Source organism: Emydura macquarii, unplaced genomic scaffold (genome assembly GCF_026122565.2).
Source record: "Emydura macquarii macquarii isolate MOO-44397 ecotype Brisbane River unplaced genomic scaffold, CSIRO-AGI_Emac_v2 contig_1483, whole genome shotgun sequence".
NCBI lineage: Eukaryota > Metazoa > Chordata > Testudines > Chelidae > Emydura > Emydura macquarii.
The window spans coordinates 980,767-999,299 of NW_027131620.1; the positions used below are offsets into that span (position 1 = coordinate 980,767).

An 18,533-nucleotide genomic window follows, 5' to 3' on the forward strand; every position below is an offset into this window, starting at 1 on the left:
TGGGAATGGGCTCCCTGAGAAGTAGTCAGCTCTCTTCAAATCAGAGCCTTTTCCACCACACATGATGAGAAAAAAAAGGATTGCTTGAAGGTTGGCTGGGGCCAAAACTGCCCTTGCTTTAAAAAGGACACTCTCAATTTAAAAATCCTATTGATATTTCGAATTGTACTTGTCATTGTACTCTATGCAGGACAGATATTTGGAGGAAAAAAGAGAATGTTTCCTTAACCATTTTAACAATGGAAAATATGAAAATGAATGACTAAATCATTTGCCTAGGATTTACATTTCACTCTACTTGGATGATGAAACTAACTGGTCATTTTCATTTCTTGGGGCTCGGGACATCACAAGGCTATTGTTTCATCCATACCCTCAGCCAGATAGATTCACCCACCCACTCTCCCTTTCTTGCCAGCTCTGTATGAGCAGCAAAGAAGCAAACATTCTTCTCTAAGAGGAAGGAGTTGGGCCACAGGATTAGGGTAGCAGCTTGTTACAGTTTCAGGGCAATTGCACCTGTTTTCCTCCTCCTTGGTCTACCAAACACACTCACTTAAAGGGTTTTGGATCCTTGTTGTCACTTCTCCTGGGCGGAGACCTGCATCTCATTTCCTTTTGATCTGGAGTTTTAATGCTGCATGATTCCCTGTACTACACTGTGATATCCCTGGCAAGCCGGTCTGCCTGATGGCCAGTGCCTGCACTGTACTTTCTCTCTGCGGACTATGACCAGTGTATTACCCACACGTATGCTCCTTGTAAACAAGCACATTTATTTTTAAAGTAAAAACATTACTGAGAAAAACAAAAACTTTTTAGCATGTCTAAGAAGTTATAATCAAAGGTTACACCAACTCCAGCCTGTGGCTCTGGTAGATTGTAGTCCTTCAAAATCCACAGCTGGGTTTTCCACATGGTTTCAAGTTCACCTGCCTTAGAGCTAGAACCAGAACAAAGGCTAAGCAGTTCAGTCCTTTCTTTATACAGTTTGGGCCTTTGATATTGGCCTTTTGTAACAGGTACTCAGCAGACAATAGCCCTCTTCTTAAGGCATAGCTTCAAAGGCTGGGATTTTGCATAACCGGAGTTGGGGAATTTGCATTAACCTGTCCCTAGGGATTCCCCTGGAAATCCACTTACCCCTTATTGTCCATACTGCCAGTTCTTACATCTCCCCACTAGAGAGGTTACATACAATCCCAGCCTGCAATAATACAGGCTTAATACAATAAGGTCTTTCAAGGATATTGTAGAAAATTGCCATATCTGTCACACAGCTATCAAGGATAAATGATTTCAATTCTTGGAGACAGAAATCCAGTGCGGGACTGGCCCTTCTGTTAAGGGGCAGGGAAAAGATCACTTTATAAATGTGACACATGGATTGCTGTATATCCAGGAGATTTTTACTTCCTGCAGCCTATGTTGTGTTTGCTGAAAAACAAGTGACATTTGCCACTGCAGAGTCATGTGGATTTGTAAAATATCCTTGTCCTTTGTGTGCAGCATTTCTGGCATTCATCTCTGAAATCTTCCTCTACTTTCTGATGTTGAGCTGTTGCCACTGCTGCTGTGGTAGATTATTGAGGAAGATAATGTAGGATTTCCTGAGTGTTTGAGTTAGAGGCTGAACGGATGAAGGCAAAAGCCCAGATGATTGGCTAGAATCTTGGGAATCACGTTAATGTACTGTGCAAGTTCCCAGTCTCTAGCCACAAGACTATCATCCGGGCAGTCTTTTACATTTTAGCCCAAGGTGCTAAAACTTAAAAATCTCTTTAGAATCTAAGACCCCTGCTTGGTAACTTAGTTTGTGTTGGTGTCATTAAGTAGCTTTTTAAATTTACTGAGTAGATGCACTCGTTTATGCAGATGATCTGTATGGGTCTCATGGAAACATTTTTTTCCTTAATCTGAAAATGTGGCTCGCACTTGGGCTATGTCAGTCTTCTGCAGTCAGACTTCTGGTAAGCTTCCTTTTCTGATTGCCATTTGCTCCTGGTTACTGTTTATTATATCACAGGTGTATCCAGGACTGGATCTGGTCCCATAAAACTCAGCTTGTTGGTTATTCTTACTTTTTGCAAGGTTGCTGTTGCATCCATTTCTGTGGGCTAAGCAATATTTGTTTTGTTTGGCCAGGATGAGCCTTTGGATGAAAGTTCGGTGAAGAAGATGATTCTTACCTTTGAGAAGAGGTCTTACAAAAACCAAGAGCTGCGGATCAAGTTCCCAGACAATCCAGAAAAGTAAGGCCATGTGCAGTGTCCTCTGTCTCACCCACTACTAGCCTCCCTCCTATGCTTGAGCCCAAAATTAATCTCTCAGTTTTATAGCCGCAGTTCCACATCCATTTGTGTGAAAGATCACCTGACTAAAGGCAGTTGCTGTCAGGTATGGCCTGTAAATTGTATTTGAAATTAACATTTTTAGTTAAAACGTTGGCGCTGCTGAGGCTCGTGCTGTTAGTGGCTATGTTGTGAGAAAAGGAGGAAAATTGAATTTTATTTAAAAATACATTAAATTCCTTGCTGTGTTACTACTAATACCTTAGATTATTAAAACCTGCCATTTAAAATTTCTGGTTTGTTTGTATTCTATTTTTGGGCAAAGATTTAAAAAAAGGGGCTTAAAGTTAGGCTTCCCAATGTCTTTTTTTAGGCACTTAAAAATGACCTAGTTTCCAAAAGTGCTGGGTATCCAGCTGCTCCCATAGGAGAAGACAGTCTTGTCATCTGTTGCCAGGAAAGTCAGATGGACTTTGGCTAGAACATCCAAATCATCATTATCCTAGTTTTACAGAATGCTTTCAAGCAAACTTTCTGCAAAATGTATTGTTTCCTTTGTTTCTCTCTCCCCCTTCCTATTCTTCACTTTCCTATCTCTACTGATGTTGTATTGTGTCTGTCAGTATTCTCAGGCTCCCATCCTATAATACTGCTATCCCTCTAAAATGTTCTTCTCAAAGCTTTTTTTAAATTTCGGATTTGGCTTTTCCTTGTCCCCTCTTTTTTCCCAATCTCTCCTTATTGTTCCCCTCAGCTTCTCCACTTTGATGCACTTTCCTTTCCATGGCTCCTAACCTTGCCCCTTCCCCTCCGCAGCCCCAAAGTCTAAAGAGGATTCTGTTAACCCAATAAATGTAACGGGTGAGTGTTTCAGAAAGTAAAAGGATGACAGTGAATTTAAGGGTGTCTTCTTCCAAATGGATCAATTTTTTCATAATTTGTATTTATTATTTTGGCTGTTCTGGGTGTAACTGTACTACCAAGTGCATCTGACAGTTTGTTTGTGAAGGGAATAATCATTCTTCACATCATGGGAACTTTCAGAAAACTCTACACTGAGCAAAATGAGTGATTCAAATTTGTTGATGGACCTGACTTGTTATGAAGGCTTGTTCTCAGAATTGCAGTAGGTTAAACACAGGGAGCTCCCTCCCACAGTTCGTCTGAGACTCTTGTATTGAAATCTTTGTGTGTCTGTGACAGCAGTCACTACTCATTAGTTTCTGCTGCTTTTCTAGCAGTCCTGAACATTGCCAGTTGTTGCTGATACATGCTCTTCCACAGTTAAGGCGGGAGGGAGTTCTGATAGTATGAAGCAAAAGAAATATTCTGTGACTTGTCAGGCTGAATCAATCACCCTTTTGCAAGTCTGCATGTTTTGCCCTCTAGCTTGACCCTTTCTCCCAACTGGTGAGTCACACGCCTTGGAATCTCTATCTAATACCCCAGGGCAATCCTTTCTGAAGGTCAGAGCTTGCTTAAAGTCAGAAAACTCAGTTCAGCAGGGCCAATTTACTAAACGCTTCTTTCTGAATCTGAAGTAGTAGGAGGGAAGTTCAGTGTAAGCAAATGGCACCCCCTCCCCGCACCCCTTTCTTGCACCAGTACAGGGATGCTGGGTCTGGTCCAAACTTGCCCCTTTCCTGGGTATTGCCTTTATTTAACTTACATTTGAAAAGTAAACCTTCAGCCTGTTTTCTCTTAAGCTTGGTCGGTGCTAGGTCTCTGTCCCTGCACCTAGTTCTCCCTGTCTCAGACAGACACACAAGTCCTCTTATACTTTACTGGAGCTAATATAACCCACACAGTCCAACATCAAGATGAGTCAGCAGAAGAATTCTCTATGCAGGATCCAGACATCTTGTTATATGCAGTTACATGAATATGTACAATTTCACCCAATCAATCTTTTTTTTCTGCAGTTCCATAGCTTTATAATTTAGTTAAACAGCTAAACTAGCCTGCACACTTACTCTTTTAAACGGAAATATCGACATTAGAGAGGAATGGAATGCCACATCATAAAATGCTTTAGGGGTCCGTGTGCAATGATATGACAAAATGAGGGACAAACTGTTTGCAGTAAGTTCTGAATCCAGTGACTGACTTTGTGATGATGTGAGCAGAATGGATTGGAAATGTCACGGCAGTGTGATGCCTGGATGAATGGAGCTTGGCTGGTGGATTGTGTGGCTGTTTTGTTCAGTATTGGGAAGGCTGGTGTTCCACTGTGAGGATAGTTGATGCACTTGTATTTCCAATGACTAGTTTTGCCCTGCCTCTGTCCACAGGTTCATGGAGTCTGAGCTGGATTTAAATGACATCATTCAGGAAATGCATGTGGTTGCGACCATGCCAGATCTTTACCACCTATTGGTGGAGCTGAATGCTGTACAGTCTCTCCTTGGGCTGCTTGGACACGATAATACAGATATCCTTTCATTGTTAACCTTACTCACAGGAGAAGTGTTCTTTCTGCAGGCACCTCTGCAATCTTGGGTTCCACTTTCACATAGACTGCTAGATATTTTTTTCTCTTTCCTCCCATCACTCTAAATTTCCATCCTCTTTTGCTCACCTGAAACCCTTCTGTACTCTACTACTCTCTCTCCTGAATATTTCAATATCCTTATTTTTCCGTGCCTAACCATTAATGTACCCTTCATCTCATTTTGAGTAATTAGCCTTAATTTCATTTTTAAAGGGTTTGTTTGGGTACTCGTGTAAGTGGAGGTCTAACTACAGACAAGCATGCAGTGCACTTCCCTTTACAAATGCTGCTGACTACATGGCACCTGAATGCTAGCATGCAACCATTCATGCTGTTTACAGTAGAATCTCAAAGATATGAACACTGGAGTTACGAACTGACCAGTCAACTGAACATCATTTGAAAGTAAGCAATCAGGCAGCAAGGAAGGGAGGGTGGGGAAAGCAAATACTATACTGTGCTCCTATTGCATCTTAAAGGTCGGCACATCTGGGTGTCCTGTCCCCAATTCCACTTGCCATGTGAGGGAGGGGCAGCCACTTGCAGGTAGAAGGTGAAGACCCTGAGGTTCACAGGCACTGCTGTGAGCCCCTGCTGCCAGCCTAGGGCAGCCTGAGGAGCATGCAGAGCAGAAGCACCCCCTGCCCCCTCAGGAGGGGGACAGGAGCCCAGAAAGACCAGAGGCTGCGCTCCGGAGGAATTTTAAAGAGCCACAGCCTGTGCATCGATGTGACCCAGCTTGCCTGTGGCTGCACCTCTGGAAATGCATGGGGCAGAGAAGGGAGGAGCACTGGCAGTGGGCTGGCATCAGACCCTTGCCACATGCTGCCTCTGGAGTGCAGTGGGCAGTGCACAGAGCAGAGCGAGCCCTGGGGAGAAGTGGCTGAGGGCTGGGGCTTGTGGCGCCAAGGGTGGGGGCAGGCCCCCCCAGTTCAGCTCAAAGGCAAGAAACAGGAATAGGGCAGGGAGCTGCTTGCAAACCAGGCAGTGCTGCCAGGTGCCCTATTTGCAGAGATCTCTCCCAGCCTCAGCTGGAAGACACTGACTGCAGGGTGCTGTATCATTATGTTTTATTCAGGGTTATGAACATTTCAGAGTTACGAACAACCTCCGTTTCCGAGGTGTTCGTACCTTTGAGATTCTACTGTATTCCAGTCTTTGTTCCCCAAAGATTCTACCAGTTTTGACCATTTCTGCTGTATACCAGTGGTTTGCCTATCCTGAACGAAAGCACCATAACTGCATTAATACCTTTTGCTGCCATGACACCTGACCTTCAGCTTAGAAGCAGACTGACACAAGATACTTGGCTTACCAGTGATGTGCATGAGAGGCAGAGACTTTCAAAGTGGCTGTAAAATTCTATTCATTCTTTTTAAAAATGGCAAGTTTGACATACATTGAAAATCATGTGATGGCTTGCCCCCTCGTCCCTTCCAGAGGGAGGCAGCGTGTGCTGTGTTTGAACCAGCATTAGTGAATTAATGAGGCAACATGGTCCAATGGATAGGGTGCTGGTTTGGGAAATAAGACCAAGGATTTCATCCATTGGCTCACTGTGCAACTTTGGACAAGTCACTTAAAATCTCTCTGCCTCCTTTTTTCCATTTGTGAAAAAGCAGATGATCATGCCTGACCCCTTTTCCTAGGACCTTTGAGATTTCTAGGTTAAAAGTGCTGTAAAAATACTAAATATTTATTATCATTAGGCTTAAGGCTATCAGGTTCCTTTTTTAGCATTTTTTTCTTGCATTTAAGACGCTTTATTTTAAAGAAATAGCGATGCAATCTTTACAGATAGATATAGTGATTGTTATAAAAGCATATTTTAAAAATCTCATTACATTGCAGTTTTCAATAGAGAGCACTCTTTACAGGGTTGACTATTTTGACTTACATCTAACATAACCTTGGTCTGGCAGAATGCTGATCTCTTCAAAACAGCCAACACTGGTGCTTGTCTTATCTGTGATCTATACTAGAAATTATTCTCAAGTATATATGGTTGTTAACAATTTACTATTGTACAGCTGGAAACGCCTACCATGCATAACCAGTTTCATGGACATCATGGTTTAATATTTTATACTTTCACCAGAGACCTCAGGCTTTCTGTGTACAGTGTGCACAGCACCAAAAAGTTATCTTGAATTTGTCATTCTCAGGGAAAACATAACTATGGGGATTCTGACTGAGATCAGAGGGCTAGTTCACAGTGACCTTAAGAGCTGGCGTGTATGGGAACACAGCTTGTTTTGTCCTTTCAGCCATAAAAAACGGTGTCCTGGGATCACTCTTGTTGAGGACTTGTCAGTATTTCCACTGCTAACTCCCCCTCCCTTTTTTTAATGGAGTCAAAACTTGTTTGTCAATTAGTTTGGGGGCAGAAATTTGGCCTGTGAGTTGTAAACCTGGGAGAAAACGTATTTCTTGTTACAGGCTTGTAGAATTCTTTTCAGATGTGTTGGAAGCAGACCTTAGGCTATAGTAACACCTCTCGTTAATGCTAAGTTATTGCTCAAGCAAAAAATGCAAAAGCTATTGAAATGAAGCTCCTAGACATACAGGAAATAGGGCTCTTTATTCAAGTCTCCTGGTGACTTTCCTAAAACTAAAAGGGATAAGGTTTTAAAACAATTTCCTCAAAGGGAATGCTGAACAACGAGTTCTCCACACTTGATGTAGGTTAGTGCCTTGAGGGGGGCTAGTGCAGGGGAGGGGGTGGAGAGGTGAGGGGACAAATCCCAGGGGATCTGCTTAGGCAGCTGTTTTACTGAATTAGTGCAAAAAATGTTGAGTGAAAGATAATGACCAGGCTGTGACTTAAATTAGCAAAAGTCAGGAGAGCAGAGAGAAGCCTTTTCCTTTGTCCTGAACTCGCCTGCACAACTGGCATCCTGCAGGCTCAGAAAAGGCTCCATGGATGGAAGTGCCATGAAGACTGAATTACCTCCTGCCCCTAGCGTGATTGCTGCACAATCACAGGGTAGCCTGGGGAAAACCATTCTGCATGTGCCCATGTTGCATTTCTTCTGTGACTGGAGGATTTCAGTGTCTAGCATTAGCAATTTGGGGTTGTCTTTAGCAGTAAATGTAAGAGTGACCCTTTTAAAAGTGACTTAGGAACCTGTCATTGGCTTTCAGTGGGTCTTGGGCTCCTAAGTCACTTAAGCACTTAATAATGTATATGTTCGGGTGAGCAGAGAGCTGACTTTGATGTTTTTCGAGCGTAACTTGGACCTGTATTTTTGCATCAGCAAAACTAATTGTGGGCCCAAGTATAAGTAGTTGCACTTCTGCTTGCTTTCTGTCTGCAATTGCAAATGTAAATGGAAAGCCAAGGCTCCAGAAACCTACCCCTAAATCTGCATGGAGAGGAGGTAGTCTCCCCTCACTAAGGGTAGGCCTACACCCCAAGTGAAGGTGCGATCGTATCACGGGTAGGTATACTGATGCTAGCCTCAGTCTAGCTAGCATGGGTAACAGCAGTAGTGTAGATATGGTGGCATAGCTTCAGCAAGGGCTAGCAACCAAAGTGCATATTTACCCGCCAGCTTGGGCTTGGTCGCTTAGCAAGCTGAGGTCCATTCCACCTCGTCTACAGTGCTATTGTTACCCACGCCAACTAGATTAAAGCTAGTGCAGGTATGCCTACCTGTGCCAAAATCACATCTTTCCTACGCTGTAGACACACCCTGGGATGAGTGCTGCTGCATGTGAAGTAGGCCGTATCATATACTGATCTGAGAATTCTGCAGTGCCTTGACGTAGCAGTTTGACTTGGGAATGCAATGGCAGTCTTATTACAGAATTTCAGGGTCTGGTTAAGTCAGGACTGTAACCTTATTAAATAACTATATAAAAATACACCATTTCCGTTCTTACTTGTGTGCATAAGCAAACACACAAATGGAAGAACCGGATGACTCGTCTGTTAGCCTATAGATTTTAAAGAGATCCTTCAGGATATTATGTAGGATGTTTTGATGACTAGATTTCCTGTTCTGTCCCAGTGGAGATTGGGCAGGATTGATCAATGTGTCTGAGAGAATAGGGAAGAGGGTCTAATGAGATGGAATATGTCTGGCCGTACTAAAGAGCTGTGCGGCAGTCAAAAGAACCATGTGTTATGTGGCCCAGTGTTAGTGAATGAAAACTGGGCTGGCAGGATCTTCGCAGTTCCTGTGGAGTGCATGGTTAGAGATGCATGTTCTCCTAATTGGGCCAGGCAGAAGGGCTATCACCATATTACAGTCTTGCTCATGGTGTGTGCTATATCAAGTTAGCTAGGTATCACTGGGAGGATAATGCACACAAATCAAATCATTTAGTACATATTTCTGTGCTCCTAACTAGAGTTGAAACAATCGCTACAATGCAAAATGGCAGGGAACCAGTTGTATCAGCTCTAAGAATATTTAATTAGTTTAAAAATGACAAAAAGCACATGGCAGTGGGCAACAGTGAAATTGCCAAATACAACAAATACATGATCATGTTGCCATATTACTCCCAGTTACTAAACTCAGTTTTAGTGCTTATGAAAACAAGGGCTGCTAAATCAGTGCCTGCACTTATGCTTGGTCTGCCTCTGTATCACTGCTCCGATCTGCACATGCTCCTTGCTGTTCCAGTCTTGGCAGTCTTTGAGCAAACACAGGCACATTGGCCCAAGAACAGACTTCTCATCTTATGAAGAAAAATGTGGTCTCAATTTTGACTTTGGTTATCCTTAACTTCTCCCACATGTGTCCATAGCCGTGGTGGATCTGCTTCAAGAACTGACGGACATAGACACACTCCATGAGAGTGAAGAGGGAGCTGAAGTCCTCATAGATGCTCTCGTAAGTAGCAATTTCAGTAGCCCCAGATTAGGCTGGTCAGCCGATCAGTGGCCACTGTACAGACGGAAAGGATGTGTGCTCTGGAGCCACCATTCCTTTTATATCTGAAATTCTCTGTGCTGGGCAAAACTGTGGTGATACTAGTGAATTCGATGTATCCATTTTCATTTGAAAGGCGTGAGATACTGTAAGTACAGTCATGATGAGTTTCTTTTCAGGTGTGAATTCTGGGGGCAAGTTCCTCCTCTGCATCACCGGAACACCAGATTTTTGAAAGGAATAAGTTGTTTTTAATTTGTTTTGTTTGGGGATGACAGGTTTCTCTGTGTCGTATCTTATTGTGCTTCCTGTAGTGTTATAGCAGGAGAGTGGGGTCAGTTCCGTGACAGCAGCACAGTGTCATACTGAATTCAATTTGATACATGCTCTCTCTGCTTCCTCTTCCCGCTTTCTCTGCAGAGTAGTGCAGTTCTTTGACCTGCTCATCCTGGGAAAATACAAACCTGTCATAGGTTGGCTCATAGATTTTTATTACATTTTTTTTAAAGCCTAGAAGGGCCATTATGATCATCAAGTCTGACTCCCTGCGTAATGCAGCCCATGGACTTTCATTCAGCATTGCCTGCTTCAGGCCTAATATCCTGCGGTTGAACAAGAACATCTCTGTGATGGGCATGGTCCTAATAAAGTGGGTCTGACTTTGTTCTTTTTACACAAGAAAAGAAAATGTTTAAAACTCTTCATGTACAGAGGACAGACTCACCCTGCCACATAAGTGTTCTAAGGGTGGAAGAGAGTTTAATTATCCCTTATTCCATAGAGATTAAACAACTGCATGGCGTGGTCCTGGGGGGTTGAAAAGGTGCCAATGAAGTCTGACTTGCTTCATGAAAGAGCTTTCTGCTTAGTTAACTGCACTCAGTGCCTCTCCTCTGCTACGTTGATAGAATTTCCTCTTTTCATGGTGTTTGGGCAGGATATCCTTTTTTACAGCATTGTAGTAGAAGGAGAAAGATGCCAAGTTGAGCAGAGGTACATTTCAGGAAAAGGATGCCAGCAGAACTCCTTGTAACTATGTGTGAGAGATGGAGTACATTCTGCTTTCAGGCAGTTTCTCCAAGTAAATTGCTGCATTTGTGAAATACTTGGCCCCTGGCTTGGTCTCTAACTATTATGTTGAGATTAAAGGGATGCGGGATTATGGTTTTTTAGATGAGCAGGATGAGAAAACTGCTGTATTCTTTCTGCTACAATCTTTCTTGCCTAGTCACTGTAATCTTACCTTCCAAAGGTTAATTACAGTGTCCCTGAGTTGAGTTCCTCTGGCTGGCCTCTGGGCTGTTTTTAATTACTGTCCCTTCATAGAGAGGTTGCTGGATGAATAAAGTGGAAGAGGGGAGCTGATAGGGAGGATCCTTTTTATAAATACACTGAAAGCAGTACATTGAACAAAAGCTCTTTCTGTGTTTCTTGTCACCAGACCACAATAGCCAGGTTTTAGAGGTTTTATCATTGTTCATTTTGAAAGAAACAGGTTGTCCATGTCTTGAGAAAACACTGATATCCGCTTCCAGTTGGCTTCTTTATTTTTAGGATGTGGATATAGCCTTTGGAGGCCTGTGTAGAGATTGTTGCATTACCTAACGCTGCAAGGTAAACCCTGCTGTTTCTGCACTCACTGAGCATATAGGAAACCTCCGTTAGCAAATGGGTTTGTGATGGGGGTGACGCTGTGTTACATTTCCCACTCTCCTGTATAAAACTGAAGATTGTCACATTAGACTTTGGCTAACACCAGGACTAAAGCAATGCAGCTTGGTTTAGCATGTGCTTAAGTATGACTCACCTTGTTGTGACTGACCTTTAGAAGGTGTTAGGTTGAGCTAGCTAACATGATTTTACATCACACCTTTTAATCCTAAACAAGACAATGCCCAAATTAACACCATCCAAGGCTTCCCCCAAACTGCCATAAAAGTCAGAATCATTTTTAATCGTTTACGGTTGCCTTTGGCCAAGGTGGCTATGTGATGTCACACATTATGGAAGCCAAAACAATAGTTTTTTAAAAAAAACTATGTTTCTGCACCTAGAACTAAGACTTCCCTGTATGTGACTGCTGAGCCCTTAAATTTTGAAGCTGCCTTCACAGGCACTGTTTCATCTGCTTTCTAGGCAGCCAAGGAAAAAATGCAGATAAACTAGCAACAAGCAATTGAAACTAAGGGTGTTGCTTTTATAGCTGACAGGCAGCTGATGCCCAGTTGGTTTGTAGTGTATAGCACTTTGAAATTCAGGGAGATTATAAATCAATCAGGGTGATTCAGGGAATAACAGACTGTGACAAGGTTAATATTTTTCCTCCAGATGTTTTTCTGTTTTATTTGACAAAAATTTGTTTAATTAAGAAAAACGTAGTGCTACATTTACTTTGTGACTCCTTTGCTAGCTCTGAGATTTCAGAGCAAGATTGTTAATGTCTCCTGATCAGAATTATGCTTTCTGAAGGGCTTATTGATTTTTTTTTTCTATTTCTTTCTCCTCCCACCCCCTTCCCCTTACTCTCTACTAATCCTCTTTTCTCCCTGTGGCCTCAATGACTTAGGTTGATGGCCAGGTTGTGGCCTTGCTGGTCCAAAATTTGGAGCGCTTAGATGAAGGTGTAAAAGAGGAGTCTGATGGAGTCCACAACACCCTTGGTAAGGGGATGTTATAGTACAGTATCTCTTGGGTTTGACATAGTCAACAGAGGGGTGGACATAAATTTTCTATCCCCCTTCTGAATTACCACAGTGGGCATAAAAGGCCTTGTGTGAATTTCACATAATACTGCTTTGGTTTAGCTTGCTAGTAATAAAGCATAAATCTGTCTAAGAGAACTTCATTACAGGAAGCTGTGTTATTTTAAGAGTCTGCCTCCTCTTAATGTATTAAAGTATTAAACATGTTTTTCTGTGGTCTGCCAAAAAAGTGTCTTCATTTATCATGGCTGTGTTTCTTAGTGTCCTGGGAAGGACGTTAAAGCTGAGAGCAGTGTGAAAATGGGAGAGGTGCCTCTACTTGAGAGAGGACTGGGGGTATGTTTTCACTGAAGGCGTCAAATTCGCCACCGTCAGATCGATTTCTTGGAATCGATTGAGTGGAAATAGAGAGCCACTCAATCGATCCGGAAATCGACTTAATAAATCCACCACTGGAAAAAGAGTAATGCTGCGTCAAGGGGAGGGCATTTCCCGTTGACACAGTGTACTGGGGACTCCGTGCTCATTAGAATTTCGGAAGTCAATGGGAGATACGCAAGCTACTCTACGTAGTGTGCGTAGCTCCTGTCAACTGCTGCCGAATTTCATGGTAAGTGTAGACAGGCCTGGAACACAAATGGAAACAAAATAGGCTTAGACTGTGATCTGTATTTTTCTTGTCAGCAATTGTTGAGAACATGGCAGAGTTCCGACCAGAGATGTGTACAGAAGCTGCGCAGCAGGGTCTCATGCAGTGGTTGCTCAAGAGACTGAAGGTGAGTTTATTTCCCTTTCAACTTCAAGAGGTATCAGAATAATAAGCAACAAGTCAGTGACTTGGAATTTGCTGCACTTGAGGTGATGTCTGGTATAAATCCCAAAGGTGCAGAGCTAGTGTTGACTCTTCCATTTAATGCAGATTTCCCAATCCCTTAAACTTCTCCTTCCCTTCCGCTCCCAAGCCCTGTGAATGCTATAGATGTCAGACCTTCCGTCTTCCAGACTGGAAAATGTGCCTCTTGAATCTTCTCTGGAGTACCAAAAATCAGAAAAACACGCTTTGTATGCTAGTACCTCTGTGTGGGGTTTAGGGAGTCTGTGGGAAAGCATTCCCATTTGAGTCTGTCTGGTGGAGTTCCTGTAATAATTCATGGTTTCTGAGACTGCTTTGCTCTCTTGTTTTCGTGTGTGTTCTGCTTGGTAAATATGGCCCCGATCCTGCAATGATAACCATGTAGACCAGCCTTCGTGCCTGCAGTGAGCCCCATTGATACCAAGTGCTTTGCGTGGGAGCAATAATCCACCCCTGTGGATGCAATTGCAGAATCAGGGCCTATGTTAGTATTTCCACTTGTTAAGGTTCTCAGCTCCCTTCTCTGTACCTGTTAAGGTGTGGTGGGGCATGTTCTCTGAATTCGAAGTACACTGTTGCCAAGAAATAAACCCACACCATTCCTACAACATGTTAATGTTCTCCACTGCTGTTATGCACCAACAAGCACTTTGTATTCTGAGCCATGCATGTTCTTCCTGGTAATGCTGGTGGACAAGTAAAGAAAAGGCAGACATCTTGGCTTCTTCTGCACAAAAACCACCTGGGGGCTGGAAGGGGAAATAAAATATGTCTAAGGAAGAGCCATGTACTTAATCCTTGGCATGCAAAGGAGTGTTTGCCCAAGACCCAACCTTGGGCTGGGATAAGTTTAAGGGTTCAGCACTTGGATGCCCACAAGGAAAATGCCGAGATGTTTTTAACCTTGAAGAGTCTATTGAAAACAATGGAGAGTGCATGAAAATATCCCATATGACACAGCAGGTGAGCCTCCCTTAAAATAGGGGCTGGGAGTAGGGTGGGGAGTGCTACTGCAGTCAGTGAGGTAGCAGCCCTATTCATATGGTAAGATGCTGGGGGCACATTAGTGGTCAAATCCTTGCTATTTTCTTCTTTGAAAGATAGCACCTCTCACAGTGGAGCACCGCCTTCTCTCCTTCCCCACACACACTTTTGCAGCCAAAAGGCAACTGAACCACAAAATACATTCCACCAATTGAATAGGTCTGCAGATGTTCCTGTGTGTCCCTTATGTAGTTGTCAGCAGAAATAACCTATAATTTCTGACTGCAGGCGGTAACGTAATTGTTTCTTTTGCCTAAAAACAAAAAAAGGTAAAGCTAATTTTATTCCAGAAAGGTATGTTCTGAGTGCAGACCTACTCTCTGCTTTGTAATTACTCTGACAGATGAAAGGCTTAGAAACTGAGGAAAGCAAAATAATCACCACTTGGATTCCCCTGGTTAGTGCAGCCAAACATGAACGCAGACAGCCCGGAAAGCCTGGTGCTGAAGACAGGCATTGTCTTCATTCTGACATGTTTTAATTTCTGCTGGGTGCAAGTGCAGTGCGGTCAGGCAGTGTTTGCTCTTGTTTACAGCTGCCATTGTGGGAAGGCGCACACTAATGAAATTTCATTCAGTGACCTTTGCTTTTGGCAATACTTGACTGATTTAAACGTTCCTGCCCCCTCCCCTTACTGCAATATTGAATGGGAAATACCTTCCTTGCTTTATGTGGTCTTTTGGTTCACTTGTTTTTGTCATAGTGAGTGAGCCCTCAATCTGTTAAATTGCATCGCAATCCTCGAGTGGGTTGCTGATTTGTTCCCTAAAGCAGATAATTCTGGCTTCTTTTGAGCCAAGTGCTTTATCCCTTTGCATGCAAACAGCTGTGCTTATCCAGGACCACACCATGGGCTGGGTTAAGCATAGGAAGTCTTCATCCAGTCAGCACCTGTAAGCAGAATCTTGTTTTTCTCAAGAAGTGATATTCTTGAGTCAGCAGATAGTACTGATTCCATGAGAAGAGTATTAAGCCAGTTCCTCAACATTGGGTAAGGGTGCTGTGCTGCTGGAGGTCCCATCCTTAGAAGATTTAAAACAAAGCCTCTGGCCAGAGAGAGTGACTTTCATATCAGCCTTAAAAAAAAAGGGACTGGAGTGTTTAGCGCAAGGTGTGGGATTGAGATCCAGAACACTGATACAGTCTGGGCCATGGCAGTGCAAGCATCTTGCATGCTGTCCTGCTTACTGCATCTCACGCCCTCATGTCAAGGTGTGTGAGGTCAGCGTTTGGCACTGGGTAGCTTTATTGTGATTCATTTTACTCCAATTCAGTTCCTGGTGTGGTGGGTATAGGTCATTCACAATGGGGTGAGAGGTATGTGTGTATGTACCTATGTAAAATCTTTATTTCTATAGGTGGGTATGGAAAATCTGTCATAACCGATTTCTCCCGATAAGCAGCTGGTGACAGGCCATGTTCAGCACCCCAGTTTGTAGACTTTCCAAGCACACCGCCAGGTTACACAGGCTTTTGCCTCTGAGGATATTGGGAGGGTTCATAGTTTGATTTTTTTTTTTTTTTTTTTTTTTTAAATCAGTGAGAATTAATTTTTTTCTTGGCACTGAGTCAGATTGTAAGATTGTTGCTGTTTGTGTTTTGTTTTAATCGTTGCTCATGTGTTGAGTGATCTGATTAGCACATTCCATAAATCAAAATAAACACCCAGAGCAGTGCCCCTGATGGGTTTCTCATCCTTGTTTTTCCAACAGGCAAAGATGCCTTTTGATGCCAACAAGCTGTACTGCAGTGAGGTGCTGGCCATTCTGCTTCAGAATAATGATGGTGAGATGCAGCCCTGCTATTGATATTCTGTTAGGATAGGATCCAGGCTTGTTTCAGATCATGACAGCACTCTCTTCTGCCTCTGGCTTCCCCTTGCTTTCTCTCTCTCTGCAGCTTTTGTACTCTGTCAAGCTGTATTGATTTTGTTTGCTGATGTATCAGTGTTAGACGGCTGTAAAATCTGACAGTTAGCTTCATTTTTCCCCCCTCTTTTTTTCCCCTCTAGACAACAGGGAATTGCTTGGGGAGCTGGATGGGATCGATGTGCTACTTCAGCAGTTATCTGTGAGTAATGCATATGCTTCTGGTCTGCCATTGAGAGACTCCTAGATTGGGATTGAAAAGAGTGGTGAGCAAAAATACTAGAGGGATTGGAACAGATGCTAGGCAGTGTTCTGTCTTGGTAGCTTGTATGCATTGCAATGCTCACTCTTCAGCACTTCGATAGTCCTTTAGAAACTTCCACCTCCAAGTGATGTGGGGGTTATCCCCATTTTAGAGATGCGCGTGCTGAAGCATGAGAGAAGTTAGTGGTTTAATCAAAGCCACATGAAGAATTGGAGGTAAAGCAAGGATTAGAACTTGGGTGCTCCTGGCATCCTCTGCTCAGTGCCACATTGCCTATTTGCCTTTTTAAGGGGGTTTATTCAGGTTTGTATCCTTAACTTCCTCTTGTTTGCTGAAGTGATGGCAACGCGGGTGGGTAAGGTCTGGGATGCTGCTACATAGGCTTATGTTTGCTTCACTCACCACCTACTTCTGGTGTTAACTGTCAAGGACTGTTCAGCTGTATTTTAGTCATGTGAAGCTTGCATAGAGGGAAGGGTTGAGAATGAAACTAAGCAAAAAATCAGGAATAAAGACTAGTGATAACAGGGGAGGCCTTGTGTTTGGGATGCAGAAGAAAAAATCATAGGAAAAACTAAAAATATGTGGAATTGTTGCATCAGAGATTGGTAAGGAGGAGGTCAGGAATGGCATAAATCGGGGTTCTCAAACTTTTTTTACTGGGACCCCCTTTGAAACTATTTCATGCTGTGATGACCCCACCATGCCATGTCATCCTTACCAGCATGCACAGGGGCTGATAGCTTGCAACCCCCTTCCCCCCCAATAATAACCTCGCAATCCCCTAAGGGATCAAGACCCCCAGTTTGAGAACCCCTGGCATAAGTGAATATTGAGGGGTGTTAATGGGGTGATGAGAGGTTGGCTATTTCAAGTGATCATAGATTTCTTCAGTAGACACACAAATTAGTACAAAAAGAAGGTCATCTGAGTACACCATCAGCAGTAGTTGTGTGTCTCATAACTAGCTGTATCCTTAATTCTCTGTAGGTCGGGTAGCCAGCCTGTTTGCCTTTTTTTCCAGCACACCTTCCTTTTGTGTTTTAGATCTAATCCCATTTGTTGGCAGCCATTTGGGACTTGGCAATAACAATTGGTCTCACCAAATGGAGTGATAAAGCAGCAGAGCTATGAGTGATAATACAGCAAGAGTATGGTTGCTACCATCACAGTTGCAGGCTTATGCAAAACTGTAATTTACAAGTTGAACTCTGAAGTTTTGCAGAGCGAGATGATACACTGTGTTTTATATCAGTGTCCATATGCAACCAAGTAAGGGCTTATATTTTTTTTGGTCCCCTTTGGCATGCAGGTGTTTAAACGACACAATCCAAGCACAGCCGAGGAGCAGGAAATGATGGAGAACCTGTTTGACTCTCTCTGTTCTTGTCTAATGCTGAGCTCCAACCGTGATCGCTTCCTGAAAGGGGAGGGGCTACAACTGATGAACCTCATGCTCAGGTAGAGATTCTCTGACTTCCTGATCTCCTCACTCACGCTTAACCCCAATAGCACATGCACATTGTGTCCAGACATCTGTCCTCCTGGACCAAGTGCACATGCTCTGCCTCTTCTCTTCTCCCTCTGTGTTCCTTGGACCTTCTCAGATCTGAATATCCTTTTCCTAAAAAACATACACACACTCTATTACTTCTCACCAACGATCTCCCTGCCACAAAAGGAGTTGAAAAGATATCCAGCGGTGCCAACAACAAGTACAATCGCTAGTGGAACAAATTGGGTGGTGTCTTCCTGCCGGCTGGTTGATAAATGCAACTGCAGTCAGTCCAGGTACTAGTATGGCGGAAACGTACATACCTTTTTGGGTGATACTCCTTTGCCACAATACAATGCTCCCCTTTGATATAGCCAGAGATTCTGAATGTTGTGTATCCAGTCAGTCCCCTCTCTCACCTCTGAATGTCTCACTGATATACTGCTCCATCTATCTCGTATCCCTGATAGGTCTGTGGGACAATCCCAGTTGTGAATTTTACGCACAAAAAGGGATTTTTTTTTTTTGGTGAAACTTCCACTAGTGAGGCATTACTGAGATAAAGCATCTGCTGGAAGATGCAAAGATAATTCTGTCCTGGACAAATGGCCAGGTGAAAGAACATTGTAGGTCAGCCCACT

General features: G+C 43.2%; 1 protein-coding gene across 2 annotated transcripts in view; it reads left to right on the plus strand.

Moving 5' to 3' along the window:
- The window catches only part of CTNNBL1 (catenin beta like 1), an 80,542-nt gene that overhangs the window by 13,668 nt on the left and 48,341 nt on the right, over window positions 1–18,533 (plus strand). For both annotated transcript variants that reach the window (XM_067553943.1, XM_067553942.1), the window contains exons 3-10: window positions 2,146–2,252; window positions 4,583–4,722; window positions 9,529–9,626; window positions 12,232–12,325; window positions 13,052–13,143; window positions 15,977–16,049; window positions 16,276–16,334; window positions 17,710–17,858. In XM_067553943.1, the coding sequence (XP_067410044.1) occupies window positions 2,146–2,252; window positions 4,583–4,722; window positions 9,529–9,626; window positions 12,232–12,325; window positions 13,052–13,143; window positions 15,977–16,049; window positions 16,276–16,334; window positions 17,710–17,858 (812 nt within the window). The remainder of the gene's footprint in view (window positions 1–2,145; window positions 2,253–4,582; window positions 4,723–9,528; window positions 9,627–12,231; window positions 12,326–13,051; window positions 13,144–15,976; window positions 16,050–16,275; window positions 16,335–17,709; window positions 17,859–18,533) is intronic.